Source organism: Sycon ciliatum, chromosome 1 (genome assembly GCF_964019385.1).
Source record: "Sycon ciliatum chromosome 1, ocSycCili1.1, whole genome shotgun sequence".
Classification (NCBI taxonomy): Eukaryota; Metazoa; Porifera; class Calcarea; order Leucosolenida; family Sycettidae; genus Sycon; species Sycon ciliatum.
Genome location: NC_088643.1, coordinates 53062644 through 53082741, shown reverse-complemented (window position 1 = coordinate 53082741; position 20098 = coordinate 53062644). Strand labels below are relative to the sequence as shown.

General features: G+C 46.5%; 1 protein-coding gene across 4 annotated transcripts in view; it reads right to left on the bottom strand.

Moving 5' to 3' along the window:
- Nucleotides 1–20098, bottom strand: part of LOC135831021 (uncharacterized) — a 47215-nt gene that overhangs the window by 21486 nt on the left and 5631 nt on the right. For 3 of the 4 annotated variants that reach the window (XM_065343262.1, XM_065343263.1, XM_065343264.1), the window contains exons 2-24: nucleotides 19887–19944; nucleotides 19505–19542; nucleotides 18811–18856; nucleotides 18441–18508; nucleotides 17976–18081; nucleotides 16827–16955; nucleotides 15882–15957; nucleotides 15217–15293; nucleotides 14671–14720; nucleotides 12750–12810; nucleotides 11910–12017; nucleotides 11053–11124; nucleotides 10704–10841; nucleotides 9257–9326; nucleotides 8944–9080; nucleotides 8510–8619; nucleotides 3875–3923; nucleotides 3511–3642; nucleotides 3022–3078; nucleotides 2543–2632; nucleotides 2173–2235; nucleotides 1330–1384; nucleotides 1065–1201 (exon numbers count right to left, since the gene is read on the bottom strand). In XM_065343262.1, the coding sequence (XP_065199334.1) occupies nucleotides 1065–1201; nucleotides 1330–1384; nucleotides 2173–2235; nucleotides 2543–2632; nucleotides 3022–3078; nucleotides 3511–3642; nucleotides 3875–3923; nucleotides 8510–8619; nucleotides 8944–9080; nucleotides 9257–9326; nucleotides 10704–10841; nucleotides 11053–11124; nucleotides 11910–12017; nucleotides 12750–12810; nucleotides 14671–14720; nucleotides 15217–15293; nucleotides 15882–15957; nucleotides 16827–16955; nucleotides 17976–18081; nucleotides 18441–18508; nucleotides 18811–18856; nucleotides 19505–19542; nucleotides 19887–19944 (1927 nt within the window). Of the gene's footprint in view, nucleotides 1–1064; nucleotides 1202–1329; nucleotides 1385–2172; nucleotides 2236–2542; nucleotides 2633–3021; nucleotides 3079–3510; nucleotides 3643–3874; nucleotides 3924–8509; nucleotides 8620–8943; nucleotides 9081–9256; nucleotides 9327–10703; nucleotides 10842–11052; nucleotides 11125–11909; nucleotides 12018–12749; nucleotides 12811–14670; nucleotides 14721–15216; nucleotides 15294–15881; nucleotides 15958–16826; nucleotides 16956–17975; nucleotides 18082–18440; nucleotides 18509–18810; nucleotides 18857–19467; nucleotides 19543–19886; nucleotides 19945–20098 lie in introns of those variants that run through there. The other variant, XM_065343265.1, reaches the window with a different exon arrangement.

Below are 20098 nucleotides of genomic sequence, written 5' to 3'. Positions count from 1 at the left end.
TTGCACCTATACTTCCACCTATACTTGCACCTATACTTCCACCTATACTTCCACCTATACTTCCACCTATACTTGCACCTATACTTGCACCTATACTTGCACCTATACTTGCACCTATACTTGCACCTATACTTGCACCTATACTTGCACCTATACTTGCACCTATACTTGCACCTATACTTGCACCTATACTTGCACCTATACTTGCACCTATACTTGCACCTATACTTGCACCTATACTTGCACCTATACTTGCACCTATACTTGCACCTATACTTGCACCTATACTTGCACCTATACTTGCACCTATACTTGCACCTATACTTGCACCTATACTTGCACCTATACTTGCACCTATACTTGCACCTATACTTGCACCTATACTTGCACCTATACTTGCACCTATACTTGCACCTATACTTGCACCTATACTTGCACCTATACTTGCACCTATACTTGCACCTATACTTGCACCTATACTTGCACCTATACTTGCACCTATACTTGCACCTATACTTGCACCTATACTTGCACCTATACTTGCACCTATACTTGCACCTATACTTGCACCTATACTTGCACCTATACTTGCACCTATACTTGCACCTATACTTGCACCTATACTTGCACCTATACTTGCACCTATACTTGCACCTATACTTGCACCTATACTTGCACCTATACTTGCACCTATACTTGCACCTATACTTGCACCTATACTTGCACCTATACTTGCACCTATACTTGCACCTATACTTGCACCTATACTTGCACCTATACTTGCACCTATACTTGCACCTATACTTGCACCTATACTTGCACCTATACTTGCACCTATACTTGCACCTATACTTGCACCTATACTTGCACCTATACTTGCACCTATACTTGCACCTATACTTGCACCTATACTTGCACCTATACTTGCACCTATACTTGCACCTATACTTCCACCTATACTTCCACCTATACTTCCACAGATCACTGGCCGGTGTATTTTAAAGCGAGGGTTCCTGTTCTTAAGGTGACTACATTTATCATGATCAGGCTCTCGGCAATTTTACCTGGTTCACGGTTGCCGAGGCAACGGATGCTGTAAACGTGTCCAATGTGGGATGACCGGGGTCACCCCGAGCTGTTGCCAAGACGACTGGACCTCCCGTAGCCGCGAATGGAGTGGCCGAGCGATAAAAATGCCAGGCTGCAGAGACCACAGAATGGGTAAGAAATTCCAGCGCATAGTATGCACTGTGTGGTGTGAATCTCTGAACATGTCTGGACATAGAACCAGCAGACAACGTCAAAATGCCTCGTGACGTAGGATCTTACTGAGTTGGTGAAATGATTGTGAGGCAGCACTTCCTCCCACGTGGATATAATTATCCTGTAAGGAAGATCAATACAGCAAATCAGATAGAAATCAAAGAAACAGGTCGACTTACTGTGCTAAAAGCCGTCCATTTGAATGTGCATTCATATCTCACTTATCCGGACCTCGAAGTTACGGGCACGTCGGTCTGCCGGGCACCCTGTGGGTGAGTTTTAGTGGAAATAGTACTACCCTTGTGCCAAATTTCGTGGAAATTGTGACGTGTCACATATTCCACATCTCTGGCCCTTCCCCATTAAAATGTACGTGATTCCGAGTTACGGATATTTTGAAGTTCTGGGCAGTGGCCGGTCCCAGACCGCCCGGATAAGCGAGATACATGTACGGGTGTATGTGAGCATGCTGGAATGCTCTATGACCGCTGACAACATGCCGAGCGACAGCTCTTGCCATGATGATTGCGTACGGAAACTGGGCAGCAACCGTCCAAATCACTCCAAGGCACTGTTAGTTCCAAAGCCACACACATATCATGGTGAGTGAGAAGGAGAATTATCCCGTGTACTGAAGACTGTAACCCCCGGTAGGGTGACTAGTCATACTGACAGCTAATGTACTGCATTGAGTCGACACTGGTACTTCTGAAGGATGAGCAACTGCATCCACGAATCAAGAACAATAGAATACCACTGCCTTGATGATGGGGTAAATAATTGCACTGTCCTAATCCCTCTACCAGCTCCATATCCAGAGCCAAATGCACAAACGCACACCACACAAGTTGAAGAGCTCAAAATACAAAAAAAATGGCATGCCACTATTAAACCAAGCTGATAGCTGACCTGCATCGGACGGAAGACGTATGCACCGCTGTTCCTCTCGTTGTTGCCAGCAGCACTCATATACTGCAGGAATTGTGCAAATGAAGAATACCATTCGAACCATTCCACAAAATTCAAGTACGGCTGACTTGTAGACCATGTTTGCACCGCAGTATAACCTACAGTCCCCTGCAGTCACACAAGGCTGTCTACATGGTGGCAGTTAACCTCTGACCCGGTATCAATTCAAACAATGACCAAGCTGCGTACCTCCAAGCATTGTGTTACTTCACAGTCACAAAAAGAACACCATTCACTGCATCCAGTGGTCCCCATGCAACTACATTCTAGTGCAATGGCTGAGAAATGATTAGAATGGCCAGGAGCTTACCTGTGCCAGAGTGCTATGAAATACGATACTGTCGCTATTCGGCTGAACAGCAATGCAGTCCAGTGTGCGATTTTCTGACGAGAAGCATGCCTGCACCCCCACCCCCACATATATTATACATGTGCACACACGCTCACGCACACGCACGCACGTGCACACACACGCACACGCACACGCACACGCACACATATACACACACACATGCACGCACACACAGACTCACACACACACAAGCACAGATATGACAGAGTGCATGTGACGAGTCAGCTAAGCTCTTCTCATAGCAAACGAGGCACCGCACATATCACTGCATGAGTTCACAACTGCCTTGTAGGCTTCACCACATGTATTGCGTATCCTTAACATAGTGCCACCTGCATCAACAAAAGCATGCACTGAAAGCCTGAATATATCTTGTTAGTTAGGCTGAGCCGATCACATCACTCCATACACAAGACCACTAGCAGCTGACGGCATACCTTCATGAAGCCATTCTCAATCTCAAAATCTCCTTCCACTGGTGTGAACTGCGATACCTATACCGGCAAATGAATGGACAAGAAATGGCAAGAGCAAGGCATCAAGGATCATCAGCTGCACAACGTGGGTGTAGCAATCTTTCCGGTAAGCCCTAGGCTCTTAGCAAGTTCATAGAGCTCAGCTCTATCCTATTAGGGCCGACTGTTAGCACCGTGGACGGACCATCCTGCTATGGGCAAAGCACCGTAACGCAGACCAAAATAATATTGCTACACGGCCCAGGCCAATAAATGACAGCAAGGCTGTTGATCGAAATGGTTTTCACCGGTATGATCCAGCAAAACAACACTGGGCATAAAATACATACGCACACCTCAATGCATACGCACACGTCTCTATACTGACACCCAGTTTGTTTCAGTTTTTACCAGTGCACTGGGTATGTAAAGATGATGTGAATCTGTAGCATAAACAACACATCAACCTACATTTTGGGCTTGACCCTGCCGAAGGTAGTACGTCTGAAATCCCAGGGCAGGCAGATCGGCTATGAACAGGAGCTGGTGACTGGAATGGTTTCCAGTCACGAGCGGGTCATACTCCGGAATGGTCATCAGTTGCTGTGCAAATGTAACACAACCATAGATGCATGCACAGAGATAGGACCTAAGACACTACTATTTCTGACTTGCATTTGGCCTCACAGTGTCCAGCGATCCTACAAGTAGATGAATGTGAAGTGCTTGTGCTTGTGATGCACCCAACTCCACTGCTGTTACATAGACTAGTGTGATGAAATCTCCAAAAAGAGACAATCAATCACAGATCACACATGGCAGACATTATTCTAACCTGTGCTTCCAAGGGAGCCCCGGTGCCGTCAAACACTCTGACATCAGTTCTGTAGTAAAAAAATAGAACAAACGCACACACACACACACACACACACACACACACACACACACACACACACACACACACACACACACACACACACACACACACACACACACACACACACACACACACACACACACACACACATCTGGTCGATTAAAGTTACCGGCGAGGTGAATGCGGTCCCTAAGTGCTTTTCCGGATTACTTGTTGCGTGCGTTGTCATAATACTGTGGTGTGCTAACCCCAGTTTTCATCCACCTTTCAATTCCTCTAGCATGTGGGAACCATCGCTCTAGAGTCGTTTGTCGGGAGAAGTACGTTCAAAGCCTGCTCAATGATGCCATAGAAGATAAGTTACATAGGAGAGCTCTCTGCTACCAGAACCTCACAATCTACAGGGCTCAACTCCAACCGTACTCTAAGCAAGAGTACATTTAGCTCTGCCACCTTTTTGATGCCGTTCGAAACAAAGATTGCAATGGCTCGAGGCAGCGCCTTCCCCAGAAGCTAGATAGACTAAGAAAGCAACTGGATTTGGCAAGAACTCACTCAAGAGTAGGTAGGGTTGAGGTGGCAGTAGGTGGCGTTGGCCAGGACAGGTCAGCATGAGTCCTTGACTTAGATCACTGCATATGTAGGGAGACAATAGGGATGCTCGAGAATGGCCCTGGTCATGTGCAATCCACTGGCAGAGCAGGCAGAAAAGACTTGGAGGATGTAGTAGTTGGAGTGAAGAGGATGGTGTATTCACTACGGGGGTGGAAGAATGCAAAGTGCGGAACAGCAGGACCAGGTCAATGAAGGGTCGGAAAGACTTGACAGTAGTAAAATATGGCACATCAAAGCCAGCGGTTTTTGGACGAGGGCCCAAGCTATCCAAAGAAGAAGAATTCTGTCTTGCCAGCTTCAAGTGTGAGGTCATAGACATAATTAACGTTATACCGAACAGCGCTAGTCCCTCAGCCAAATATGTCTCAAAAAGACCGTAAGCGGCTGACACAACTCCAAAATGACAATTCCGTGGTCATCAATAGGCCAGACAAGAGCAATAAGTTTGTGGCCATGAAGATGACAACCTACCCTGATAAAACAAAGATCATCCTGTCTGATAAGACAAAATTCACATGTGTCAATGCTACTATCCATAATTGGAAGAAGGAAATTCGCACTATCCTCCAATGTGTGTGTGCAGATGCACTGGAGAAAGACCTGCAGCAAGCCAAGCTTCCTGGTGATAAAATGTTTTGGAGATGTGTGAACTGTGTAAAGATCACAAGGCCACAGTCGTATCATCTGTTAACAGCCCACTGAGTAACCAATATTTCCATTGCACTTGAACGCATACTTAACCTAATGCCTGAGATATGTCCCAGCACATCTGGAAAATACGATCGGGAAGCACTTGAATATACTGTAAATATACAAATTTTCGGCAGCTATTTAATTTCGGCTATATTCGGCACCGACCCAAAACGCCTAAATTAAAACGCCGATGAAATTTTTCACAGCATCTGTCGCACTATACCTTGTATACCATGCCCTCTATACCCCACGCCGAAAATAAATCGCCGCCGAAATGTCCAAAATCGTGAAGTGCCGAAATTTTGCAGCGCCGAAATTTTGTATATTTACAGTATCCGACAACCGTACCCTGACCTCCAAGCCCCGACGGGGACTATCGTTGTCACATTGGACGTGGTCGACACGGAATATAATGTTAAAGTGATTTGTCCAATGGAGTCACGAAAACAGTTCCTAAAATGTTCCTCTACTTCTCTCCTCCATGTGCTCTTTAGCCGACTAGCTGCTACCCTCAGTAGCCATTACAAACAACACATATTCCAACAACGAAGGGTCACGGATACTGATCACGGGAATAAAATTCCTCCTGACAGCTGCTTCGCCTACAAAATGCTCGTCAGAGAAATCAGAGAAGTTTCAGATTATTCGCCCCTGCGCACTGTGTGCAGCCAGAGAATATTCTTGCAACTTCTTTCTTTTCTTTCTCAGTTTCACACCTTGCCCAGCACGTTGTGCCTGTTCTACACGGACACGCCTAAGTAATCAACCATGTCCATCAGTGTGTTATTCTATTCAGTATCACCTTCTCTGTTGAGCCTTTTCGTAGGCGAAATAGCTGTCAGCAATAATTTCACTATCAGTAGCATTAAAACCTTTCATTGTTGGAATTTAATTGTGTGTAACGGCTACCGCAGTGTTGCCAACATTATTGTCCGTATTTTTACGGAAAAACGAAGTTTTGTCCGCAGTACGGATTTCAATCGAATATCCCGCAAACGATCATGTATATGATCGATTACGAAAACCATCATAACTCCATCGTTTCTTGTGCAAAGTCAACAATCGAAGGGCCTACGTGGTAGCAAAAACTCCACGCCGCCCAATGCAACAATCGCTGAAGCGACGTCGGACTCCAGAGATATCGCGCGCCGTGCCAAGGTATTCTTACCTTGGCAAAATCAAATTTTCATCGAACTCTTCGCCATTTTTGGGGGGAAATCCCTTTTTGCGTGCCCTTTGAGCAATTGAGCACTTTATAATGATGTAGCCGGCTGAAGTTTGAATCGTCTGGAACAATTTTGAGCGTTCTGCGATGAAGGAGATCGAGAGTCGAATGATGTTGATGGGACGATTTGCTTGCATATTAGGCTTGGAGACGACTTTGCTGTGTTACCGCGCCTGATTTGTGGCGGCTTCATAATGGTGCTTGGCATCCTGGCGTTGCTCCTGCCTAGAGATTTCCAACGAGCCCTAGATTGTGAATATCAAGTGAAGTAGAACAAAGTTATGACCTAGTGAAGCTCAAAATGTTGACCTGAAGAACGAGTACGGAAACCTCTGAAAAATTCTGCAAAATGGCACTGGCCAATACGCATGGGGGTAGAGGCCACTTGGTAACACTGCTACCGGGGATAGTAGCTAGTCAGCTGAAGAGCGTCTGGAGGAGAAGAATAGAGGAAAATTGTATTATTGAAAGGCTAGATGGCACCCTTCACCACTTCATAAAATGCCAGTTCTTCTACTTCCTCCGTTAACAAAAACTTCGTGATGGATTTTGATGGATATGAAAACGCTTAGAACAGGTCAAGAACAGTTTATATCGACTGCAAATCACTAGAAGAAGGTGAATCGGCCTATGTACAGCGGCTTTACAAGAGAAACTTTTGGAAGAAAGAGCAGAAAGTTCAGTTTGCGTCGCTTTCGCTCGACTCATTTTGACCTGCGTCGCTGTCGTCATCTGCTGCCCCGCGAGTCGTCATCTGCTGCACACGAGTCGTCATCTCTCTCGAGTCGTTGTTCAGCTCGTTTCAGCCTTGCCTCGGCTTCTTTGATCACACTCCGCTGACCTTGATGTCGCCGTCGGTCAAGTAAGTTGGCTTTCAAGCTGCGTGATCCGCCGCGATGGTGATTACTCGTTTCCACGAGGGAGTCGTGAAAAATATTTTACGACTCCCTGGTTTCATCTTCGCTCTCCAGAACTCCGGGAAACGAGGAGTAAAGGCACAGCCAAACTGATTCCATTTTCTCTAATGGATACCCCTGCCAGCACTGAACGGCAGCGGCTAGCAAGTCCAGTCGACTTTCTTTAGCCATGAGACTCGCATCGGACTGCAGACTTCTGAAAGAATGCATGGTCATCAGCATTCGAATCTGGGCTTTGCGCAGTTTGAACAAGAACTTGAGTTCAGAATAAGTTTTCATTGAGCCGTGCGATCGGAGCAGGTCCTTGTTCACTCGCTCATTATGTGGGCTCGCTGCTCCGTTTTATCGCTCTCTATCGCTCTCCAACTCACTTAGTGCCAAAGTGGTAGAGAGGCCAAGCAGCGCAATATCCCCTCGGAGAAGTGGTATTTCAGTTTCGCTCGCCAAGACTGTCATCACCTACGTTTCCCCCCGCTCGACTTGTTGTGAAAGGTCGATTTCCTTGCTTCGTACTTCTTTCATGGCATGCCAGGGAAGGCCAAGAAAGTGATTGCGACTCATTGCACGGCAGTTTGTGCCCAAATCACCCCCTCCAAAATCCATCACGAAGTTTTTGTTACCGGAGGTAGTACATGCAAACCCCACAAGTACATGCACCATCCTCCCATCCTCAAATCAAGTGGTCCTTGCGCTGTAAATTACTAATATCTCGATCAACTTTTCGGCCAGGAGCCATCATCAGGATCTGTACTGACGTGGCTGCAGTGGAGCTTGCGCACGTTATGAAAATGTCTTCTACAAGGAAAGCAAGCACAGCGCACCTTTTTCAAATACAAGTATCAGTATCAGTTTTTAGCGAAGTTCCACTGTAAAGTCTGTAAGTGCATAGCATGAACTAAAGAAAAAACAAAATAGCGATTTACGCTTTTGAATAATCAAGATACTCAGACAGTGAGCCAAGGAAAATATATAATGTTCAAAACCTGGTTTATTGGTGGACTCTAACGCATAACTTGTGCCCCGCCGTTTTCCTTGTTTCAAATTAATAATCAAGATACTCGGATAATCAAGATGCTCTGATAACCATGGTAGAACCATCACAGTGGAGATAAGAAAGTGCAAGTGTATGTAGTGCAAGCTTACCTGTTGGTCAGTACGGTGATAACACGGCTGGTTTCCCAGGCAAGGCTGTTGAACACAACCACGGCAATCTCCTCATCAGCAGTCCAGTTGGAAAGTACCTGACTAGAGTTCTGTGCATGCAAAAGGCAAAGATTTATAATGACTGTTTTTTAGGGCACAGCAGACACACAAAGCAGAATATATGTCAGTGGGCTAGGAAACATGTGATGACACTGCAGTATGCATGTAGGATACACGTACAGGTACATGCGTGCTAAAAACTCGGGAGTCAAAAGCTGGGATTTCCTGGGAGCTACTAGTATGTGTACTGCAGTAACTCCTGGTGTAACTGTTAGAGCTTGTTCATGAATCGTTCTAATCATGACATGCAATAGTACACTCAAAGTGTTATCAGAACCCAGGTCTTATCCAATGCAGCTGCAGAAGTCACCCACCACATAAAGCTGAGGAGCTTCGCCAGCACTGCCCTTCAGTAGACTCCCAAGCAGGTTTCCTGACAATGCCTGGGTTGCTGTTGTTCCCTTGAACAGCTGTAGATAGTAGTCATCAGCGACGGCTTGCTTCTCAGTTCCTGTCGGGTGAGAACAAATGTGATAAAGCAAAAACCATCACAAACAACAACATGTCTATAACCTCTGCATGTTGGGTTCCCAGTAAAGGATGGAAGCAGTTCAGTTCCATGCATAACAAAGAGTTCGATCGATAAATAGAACCATAAATGTCATGGAAGAGTATTGTGACCCGTACCGGATATCGCGTCATGATGTTGACTTGCTCCCATGGCGCGGCGCAACAGCCCGATTTGCTCCAGTCCATCCTACATGAAACACATGAGATGCCGCTGGTTATAGTAGGATATCTTCTACAGGTACTACTGACTGAGAGATAGCTTTACACTTTTAAATGCACTACCTGTTCGGTCAGGTCATCTGCTGCATTCCGACTAAGCTGCTGCAATGCATTGGTCATCTGCTGCATTCCGACTAAGCTGCTGCAATGCATTGGTCATCTGCTGCATTCCGACTAAGCTGCTGCAATGCACTGGTACATATAAGCATTCCGACTAAGCTGCTGCAATGCACTGGTACATATAAGCATTCCGACTAAGCTGCTGCAATGCACTGGTACATATAAGCATTCCGACTAAGCTGCTGCAATGTACTGGTACATATAAGGACATATACAGTAAAACCTGTCAAGGCGACCACTCGGATAGGGCGACCACTCGGATAGGGCGACCACTCGGATAGGGCGACCACTCGGATAGGGCGACCACTCGGATAGGGCGACCACTCGGATAAGGCGACCACTCGGATAGGGCGACCACTCGGATAGGGCGACCACTCGGATAGGGCGACCACTCGGATAAGGCGACCACTCGGATAAGGAGACCACTCGGATAGGGCGACCACTCGGATAAGGCGACCACTCGGATAAGGAGACCACTCGGATAGGGCGACCACTCGGATAAGGCGACCACTCGGATAAGGCGACCACTCGGATAAGGCGACCACTCGGATAGGGCGACCACTCGGATAGGGCGACCACTCGGATAAGGCGACCACTCGGATAAGGCGACCACTCGGATAAGGCGACCACTCGGATAAGGCGACCACTCGGATAAGGCGACCACCTGTCCAAGAAGACCACTGCAATCAGGACCAAGCGATGCTATTTCCAGTCAAATGACCCTGGCCAAGAAGACCACCTGGTTACAGAGACCACGGTTTGAAGGTCCCATGAGCGGTCGTCTTAGACAGGTTTCACTGTACATGGAGTTTAGCTAGAGTTGACTATGGGGGTACACTCAGGCCTCGCTTATCCGGTCTTCTTTTATCCGGATCCCTCGCCATCCGGAAGAAAATCGTTGGTTACCGATTTACAGCATATACCATGCATACATACAGTATGTGTGTTCGATTATCCGGTTCCCTCGCCCATCCGGACATTTTTGTGGAAAACGGATGTGTGCGGTTATGCGAGGTCTGACTGTATAGTGACTTTCATAAGATGGTTGCACCAGTAAGTATCTAGTGCACAGTCCACTCGGTGCCCCCCCCCCCCTCCCACCCCTCCCCACCCCACCCCCCCCCCCTCCCACCCCTCCCCACACCCCCCCCCCCCACCACCACCACCACCCACCACCACGTCTACTGTGCATTCAAAAAAGAGTTGTGGACTACAAAACACCAACCTTCCAGTCTACATGGCCAGCCGCCGGTGACTTGGCTGCAATGTAGGCTAATAGCTCAGTGGTTCTAAGCACAGCGGCTCTGGATCGGATGTAGCCCTTCAGGTGTGGTCTGCTGGTCAGGTAGCCACCGAAATATTGCTGCACACAGGGAAACACGGGGAACATACACATTGCTGTGCAACATGGCCTAGTGACCCAGTGTTTGCAAAAACCAGTTGTGTTGACAATAATTGTATCATCAACACAGCAGGAATTCCATTGCAATCAAAAAGGAGAATGCACCAGTAGAGGTGGATGACTGGGTGGGCGGATGGATGGATGGATGGATGGAGGCTACGCCGCTACTCACTCCATAATCGGGTACATATGGATAGAAGTCGCCGGTGTAAACTGGCCATGTTATGTTGAGAGCATTGATAGCCTGAAACACAGAACAGCCACAAATGTACTACAATAACTGACACCGTAAAACCGCAATTGACACCGTAAAACGCAGTGCATGTTATACATGACAGGGCTATCGGAAGGTAATGGCGCCTGCCTACACTTATCATCACCTGTACTCTCCTAAGTTAACCTCGGGTTATTTTCGACTCTTGATTCCTTCATGCCTTTTACCTCTTTTTACTGTTTCGGATAGTTGCCATGGTTCGCTATCACCCTTCATTTCACAATCATTTGTCATTGGCAGTCGTTTGCCGAGCCAGGAAATGTTGAATAAATACAAAACAAATGTAGGGCGGTACGCTCAGCCATCTGACGCACAATTTACTTGTTGTGAGCGGGTCGCTCCGCTGACATTTATTTCAAACTTTGGAGCCCAAATCAGTGCATTTCTTTGTGTTACACTCCTACCTGGGGCAAAGAGTGGTACGGTCAATACAGTAGTGACCGTGGCGTGTCCGACGCCCCTGCATGATGATTGCCTAACATTTATTGCTGTATGAAGTCAGCTGCTGTACATGCAGATGTTCAGTCATAATATCAACTCGTGTTACATAGAAGAACAAGTTTACGAATGGCAATCTCCCACACGACTGAATGCTGACCTTATACGTTCCAGCAGCACATCATCAGGACACCCATACCAAAAAAGGATTTCTACTTTGCAGTAGAACATAAGGTGCAGAATGGTTTCAGGAGGGTTCCACATAGGCCTGATTAGAAAGCCATTCTTGGCGTATAATGTACAAGCCCCATGCTCACCTCAATGTATGTACCAAATGTGCCATAGCGAACAGTTGCGTTCAATGTTGCATTGCTGTTGACGTAGTCGATCAACTTGTCCATCTGCATGAAGCTTTTGTACGCGTTCTACCCATGTGTGAACGTGTGCAGAAATGCAACAAAACAGGACATTTGAAAAGAGAGCACCAGACTACCTAAAACAGGTTCTAAATCATATTGAGCGGCAACCTCTGTGTTGGCCTTGCTCAGTAGTATGAAGATCAGAATCTGATGAATACAGGAACTCTCTCCCTCTCCTCTCCCACATGCCCACAATATGCGCATGCTCGCACATTTTTTTCTCTTTCATAGCCACCCATACACCCATACGCGCACATGTGCACACAACCATGCACACACGCGCGTGCACACACGCGCGCGCGCACACACACACACACACACACACACACACACACACACACAAAACACACACACACACAAAACACACACACAAAACACACACACAATACACACACACACACACCTTCAAGCACACACAATTTTGTCCTTGGTCACGCTCCCAGTACACTTGCAAATTCCTTGGCAAGATCACTACCGGTGATCAGTTATAATCTGTTTGCATGGCATGACATGGCACAGTGAGTTAGCATGGCATAACATGGCATAACATGGCATAACATGGCATAACATGGCATAACGTGGCATAACATGGCCTAACATGGCATAACATGGCATAACATGGCATAACATGGCCTAACATGGCCTAACATGGCATAACATGGCATAACATGGCACAGTGAGTTAGCATGGCATAACACGACACAGTGAGTTAGCATGCTGCAGACATACTTGGCTCACCTGGTGCTCAAAGTCACAGCCAAATGGAATAAGAATATGATCATGACGATACCACTGATTCCTTTAACAGAACAACAAAGATACATGTATCAGTTGTAGAAAAGCTTGAAGTTCGTGAAGAACACATTCAACATACTCTCTGAAAACAGTGCGTTGATCGTACAAACATGGTGAATGGTGTGGTTATCTCCGAACTTTGCCAAAGGCTAACAGTGCCAGGCAGTGACTTCAGTTGAGACGAGGTACCAGCTGGTGTGGAAGCGGGAAACACAAGCCTCTTGCCAATAGTTTCATTTCATGGCGTAGGTAGTCGTAAAAGCAAGTTTGAGCAAATGCTGCTCGGATGAATGTTCATTTGGATGTCAAGCAGCTTGCAATATGATCTCAAGCGATGTGTTCAGGACCGTGACTAACTCGCATCCAGCACAGGGAATGTTGCCGTTAGTGGTTGAGTGACACACACTATAGCCCCGTCACGGATGCTGTGAATCTACGAGTGCAGAATTGAAGTAGTTGTTATCATTTGAATCTTCGGATGAGTCTATCTCGAACGCCCCGATTCGGCCAACAAAGCGATGGTTCGTGAGCTGGCTCACTTTCGTTGCATTTTCATTCAAGTCAGTCTGTGTGTCTTGCTGTCTGTACATTCTTGAACTCCTCTACTCAAAAGATGAGCTGAGACACCAGCACAGCAGAGATAGAAGTGGCTAAATGCCACACCTGCTCGCAGTATTCAATCCATGCGGGGAAGACAGTAGTGAAAGTGAGTTCAAGCGAAGGCTGCTCTGACAGAGGTCCAGCACCTGCCTTCGTACTACCATCAGTCGATGAACTGGCAATATGTGCCCGCCAGCTGGCGATAGGATCTTGAGCGATGCATTCAGTATTGCGACGGGGTCGTATCGAGTACTGTAGAACGGGTAATTCTAGCGACTATTAATTTTAGCGTTTTTCCATTGTCAACCGGTTAGCGACGTTTTATTTTAGCGATTTGCATTTTTCTTCACTGTACACATTTTGATACTGCATTCTACTACTGTATGTACAAACCATCACTACCGTGTACTATGAGTGCTAGTACGAGAGAACATCATAAAACATGTGCTAATAATTGCCTTACTAGTACTAGACTACTAATATTACTACTTACTACCGGTACAGCGGTAGTACTACTACTACTACTACATGTACTGTGATGTAGTACTGCATTGACATTGTACTCACGGATCACCAGTGCACTACTAATAATGTCTCAACGGATTAGCGACTTGAAATTTTAGCGACAATGAGTCGATCGCTAAATTCGCTAGGGTTTTCACGTCGCTAAAATTACCCGTTCTACAGTACAGTACAGGGAGTGTTGCCAGCAGTGGGTGATAGCATTGCTCGTACAAGCCCCCCCCCCCCCTCCCCCTCCATATACAGTGCCGCACTCTACTGGTGTAGAATTAAACTGGCTTTTTCTTGTTGTGTGTTCAAATATTTTGGTACCGTTCCTCACCGGTTTGGGTTGCGCAGGAAAATGAAGGCCACGAGCTGCATGTAGCTTACTCTCACTTCGACCATCTCAGATTAGTGTCTGCACACTGTAAACTGCCTAATGTTTGCAGACTATTAATGTTTGCAAATTCTGCGAGAAGAGCAAAATATTTACCATCCTGAAATCAGACTTCAACACTGTGGGTGTGTATATGTGTGGCCACAGTGCTTCACGAACATCGCTGGTTCTGAGAGATCGCGAAAATTTAGTGACACGAATTTTGGGCGGTTTACAGTATCTGCTGATAGGTATAATGGCGTGTTTGCTTGTGAATGAATACACCAAGCTCATGCACTCTGCATACCAGGGCCCAAGTCACACACTGGACTTGGAATTATGAGAAAATCCGCCTGATTACTGTTCACGCCGTGCTCAACTGACCTCTGCCTTGACATGTTCACGAATGCCTCCCCTTGTTCAATAAAATTGAGCTGGACCAAAACAACACATGGGAAAAACACAACATGCGCTAACTTAAAATATATAATTAAATTCCAAAAGTAAGTCCCGGCGACAGAATTCCACATGTACACATCCATGAATAACAAGGCCATGCGCTTGGGAAACAAGAGGCACTAGAGAGGTTCAGTGACTCGTTCGTTTCATTTTTTTTTTTTAAGTCTGGTCAGGTCTGGGTGAGAGTTTTACCAAGATCTAGTGGATTGGATTCGTTTACACAAGTCCGGGTGGATTGATTCATGAGTAGCTCATCACCCAGGTGTAAAACACCATCTAGGACCTGATAGCGCGTTTTAATTCATCAGGTATCCAATGAGGTATGTTTAAACAGATCAGGCCCTATTTTTACACCGAGGGGATGAATGGGGTTTGAAGTCACGGTACTCTTGAACGTATTTCGACCTATATTGCGCCCATTTTTAAATAATTATTGCTTTCTCCTTGTACGATAATCACTATGCACTCTACCTGGTATGTAGGCAGCAGTGGGTCAGTTTGAATCCGTGTGTTGCGATCATACTGACACTCGGCAGGCGTGCAATACACTGTACAGCAGAAGTTTCACACCGGCAACCCAATGGCATGTAGTCATGACGACGTAACAACACCATCGCATGCTGAATCGTGAAAATCATAATAACACGATGGCTCGTAGACACGACGCAACGGCACGATGGCATGCAATCATGATGTTCTCGACCCACGGAGCTCCATGTTGTTGAAGCAGTACATGTATCAGCTGAGAAGACAAGCCAGTCCAGTGGCAGCTTTAGGAGAAGCATACAGTGGGCTAGACATACCGCTATTCTTATACATGCAGGCCAGGTGTATCTATGCATAATATACAACCCTGACGCACACTCTTATTTAATGGTCCATATCTGAAGAGAAGGGTGCTGTTTGATATCCGCTCTGTGCGTGACACTAAGAGTCACAGCAAGGCTCTTTGCACTTCTGTGTGTGTGCTGTTCTGGTGCATTCCTCATCTGACTTCGACTTGGCTTGACCGCATGAGAGTCAACATGATCAGTGATATGACCTGTGGGCAAGCTTCAGCCAGTTCAGGCCATAGTGACAGACTACCGATATGTCACTGGAACTGCTCCGAAATCTGAGCTCGTGTAAGTACTCACTGCTGTCCATGATGTGGGTGAACATCTGATTCTCGGGTCCAAAGCTTCGTGATCCACGCCACACAAACTCCAGTTCCTGTAGTATGCACACACGTGAAGTTGACCGAAGGAATGGCCCGCATAGAGCGAAACGTTTGACTTTGTGGTTTAAAAAAATTCTCACTTTCGGATGAGCACAAAGCAAGCATGATTCAAATCAAAGGTCTATTCATTATCTAGGTTTGAGGAATCCTCAGAGCTCTGCGAGAGCCTTTTCTTATTCTAGTGCATGCCTGTTCATTCTGGGGCTACTCCAAGTGGTGTTTTGTTTCAAAATTATTTAGTCGCAGAGTGTGAAATGTCTCCGTAGTAGTGTGGAACAAACTGTAATGATGATGTGTGACTTGTGCTCATCTTTCAACGTGACGACATCAGTAGTGCATGCTAAATCTCTATCCCCCCCCCCCCCAACCCCTGTCACTCCATGTTGCTTGTAAAACTGTTAGAACAAGTTGAGAAAGTACCAAAACAAGTGACCACCCATGAATTTAACAACAAAACAAAACAGATGTACTGTTTGTTGAATCGGGCTGGCTCGTTCGCAGACTGTTAGACAACAACTGGATGGGTTCTGAGATATCTCTTACTTAGACTATCATGATCTCAGACAATACTACAAGACAATATCAAAAAGGGAAAACCACTCGAAAAACCATGTCCGCCATTCCAACTCTCTCTCTCCAGAACTCCCTCAGCACTAACTCACCACTCACTCAAAGTATGGAAAAGCCCGCGCACAGCAATAGGCACGTGACACGCAGATACCGCGCGACACTAAAACACAGCTAACAGTGCACTACACGTAGGGTAGTGACGACAATGCAAAGTCAGATACATGGCGACTGATATGATGCAGATCAGTAGCAGTTCAGTTAGTTGAGGTCGAACCTCAACACTGTTACCTACCTTGGTTGCCTTGCGCTGGTCCTTGATCCTGAAGTCAATACGATCAATGCCGTGAGCGTCAAAGCCCATGTCGGCCCACAGGGACGGTGTTACACTGCTGTGGCCAAACGGATCCACATGCCATCCGACCTGCTCGTAATACACACACACACACACACACACACACACACACACACACACATACACACATACACACATACACACATACACGCACACACCCACACACACACACACACACACACACACACACACACACACACACACAAATACACACATACACACACACACACACAAACACACCTTGGACCTTGGACCTTGGACGCGCTGCCATATTCTGGCTATGCGGACCCCATGGGGGGTTGAGCAGGTTCGGAACAGTAGGGGCGATGACGGGATAGGTCCTGTGGTCTACTGAAACGCCGACCGCAATTGCAAACGATGCAGAAGGAGCTACGGTCTGTGTTGGTTGCTCTGGCCGAGCCACGGCTGCACTTGTGACGTTTCATGCCTTGGCGCAATAGCACACAGCGGTTGCAGCGGGCGCAGTGGAAGCTGCAGCGTTCGCAGGACATATTGTTTGTAACCGGTGACTCAGGTGTGTCAGAAGATGCCTCTGCTGGTGATGTTGCTGGCGAGCACTTGTGTCGGGCAAATCCACCCTTGCTCCGGAACCATCTGTCGCACTGATCGCAGTGACAGCTTCCTGGCTGTTGGCTTACGGGTAGGGCACGCGTAGCTGTACACGTGTGTCGCTTCCTGTCACTTACACGACTGAAGGAGCGGTGACAAGTTTGGCACACAACCGGTGATGGCACACACACACACACACACACATACACGCACAGATATAGAGCAGAGAACTTGCTACACTTCTGGGGATTGCAGGTTACTGCTTGGCGGTAGGTACAGAGTTTTCACTGCAGTGGAGGAAGTCTGAGTGTAATCAAATTACTGGGTAACAGAGCATATGGATGAATCGTAACAATCACATGTATGCTCAGCAATCTGAGAGCGCCCCGGAATTTCCACAAAAACCACCTTCACCACAAGATTGCTGTTTGGATCCAATTTTATAGCCATGCAAGGATCACGTTCAACCAACCATAACGGCTAAGCATACTGGCACATGTATAGACGCAATCCACTGACCTTCGGGTAGATGTCCGGTCCAAACTCATCATGAATGAACAGGGCACCTTCACTCATCTGGTCGATGACACTGAAGTAACTTGTTGTTCCCTCATCATTCATGCACCTGTAGACAGAACAAGTCGATGAGATACACATGCATGCACTTGGTTGTTAGAGATTCTCTTTCCCGGTTTGGGTGTTGCCTTAGGAGCTGGACATGTTTCTCCCAATACCGAGGGGTATTCGAGGTCTTTGAGACTCGGTGTAACTTGTCAGTTCCAGTAAAAGATCAAGAGTCGAGATTCATCGGAAATTTGGATGGAGACCAATTGACTCTCATCCACAGCCAGAAAACGAACTACAAAAATGGCACCTATTCTTGGAGGTTCCAAAGTGAGTGTTGATCGGGCATTACTTGAGCAAGGCATGTATACTGTACAGTGCACTTCATTGTAACTTACTAAGTACATTTTCTAAACTTACCAGCCACCAAGGTTGAACTCCAGTTGCTTGCTCTTGGCTAGTTGGATAACACGTTGCTTGGTAGAATCCTAAACGAGCAGCAGGGAACCGGGTAAACCTGGCTGATTGTATCTATATGCCTCTCACACTCACCCCAACACACACACACACACATTACAAGCAGTCCACGACCAATGCTAAATTGATCAGAGAAATCTTGGCCCGAGTGTCAACTGCCTCACTGAGTTTTCCGCATCCGCAGGCACGTCACCAACCTCAAGGATCAGGGCGTAGATGCAGCTCCTAAAGCGGACTGCAGAAAAGCCTCACACAAACGGTGAACTTTTCTATTTTCCTAACTCCCTCATTATAATCATTTCAAGCCACTTACACTCTGCTCATTCCACCAGCGGTAAAAATATGCTTGCTCCACGTATCTGGAAAAATATCCAACACCGGGTAATGTTCACAGTGCATGCAGTCAACTTCGCTTGTAACGACACTCGGCGGGGCGTCAAAAAGGTGTCCTTATTCACGAAGTGTCGTTATACCCGAAGTCTCATTATATGTATTACAATTGGATGGGACTTTGCTCTGGGCATGGAAATTCTGTCGTTATTCGCGAATTGTCGTTATATCCGCAGGCCTTATTAGCAAAGTTGACTGTATGTAGTGTCATCCAATCGGCATGATGGCAGCCAGCCAGCTAGTACTGAATTGTGAGAGCAGGAAGGTCAAGATTTCCTTGCAGTGACTGCCGATACTATACTAAATTACTATGCTATGCACTGCAGCCCAGACCAAATCAGTGTGCCGGGTGAAGAGCTGCAAGACAAAGACAGTCATTTAATATGCAGATGAACTTGTTGGAAAGGAAAGTTTCACTGGGCGCTGCACGGCTGAAATTTATCCTGGTATCAAAGTAGAGTTGACTGATTTTTCTTCAAGCTCTGAATAGATAAATTGACAAAAGATAATATCATTAATCCTGCACACACACACACACCTCCTAGCCTGCATGAATTACGCACAATCAATATGGTAGTACCTGCAACTGCATTATGGTGTAATGTCCCTGAGCTTACGTGAATCGCCTACTGCTGTCTTCGGCGATGCATCGTAACTGTGGATATAAATTCATGCAGCACATACACACAGTCGCCACGGGAGGGAATTGGATGATGTTGGCAATATCTGTCCCCTAATCCTGAAATCTGTGATTCCAGTTCTACAAAGCAGACCGGATATATATTACTACTAAGTCTTGCACTTGTTACTGCAAGTAAGTTACAATGCGCACATGACAGATGCACATCTTGCACCCAAGCGTGCGACTGCGCGAATTGAAATATCAACGGTCAGTTATGTAAGCAATCCGGGGGAACAAGTAGGAAAAGAAAGTGCTTCAGCTTCTCCGGTTCTGCGACCCGCGACATGTGCCTGGTGCAAATGTCATAGTCGGCTTACCGACGTGTCCAGAATCCACTGGACTTGACTGATGTAGTACTGATCAACTGTCTGCAACCTGCACAAACAGGTAGCAGAAAGGTGATGTAAGTTGCCGAACAAGTCAAGCACTCTGAATGCCCTCCAATATAGTATTACAGGGAGACGATCATCAGTCTGCCATGAAGATGCAGTACTCCCTTCCATGCGTCCTGCAGGTATGAACAGCATTT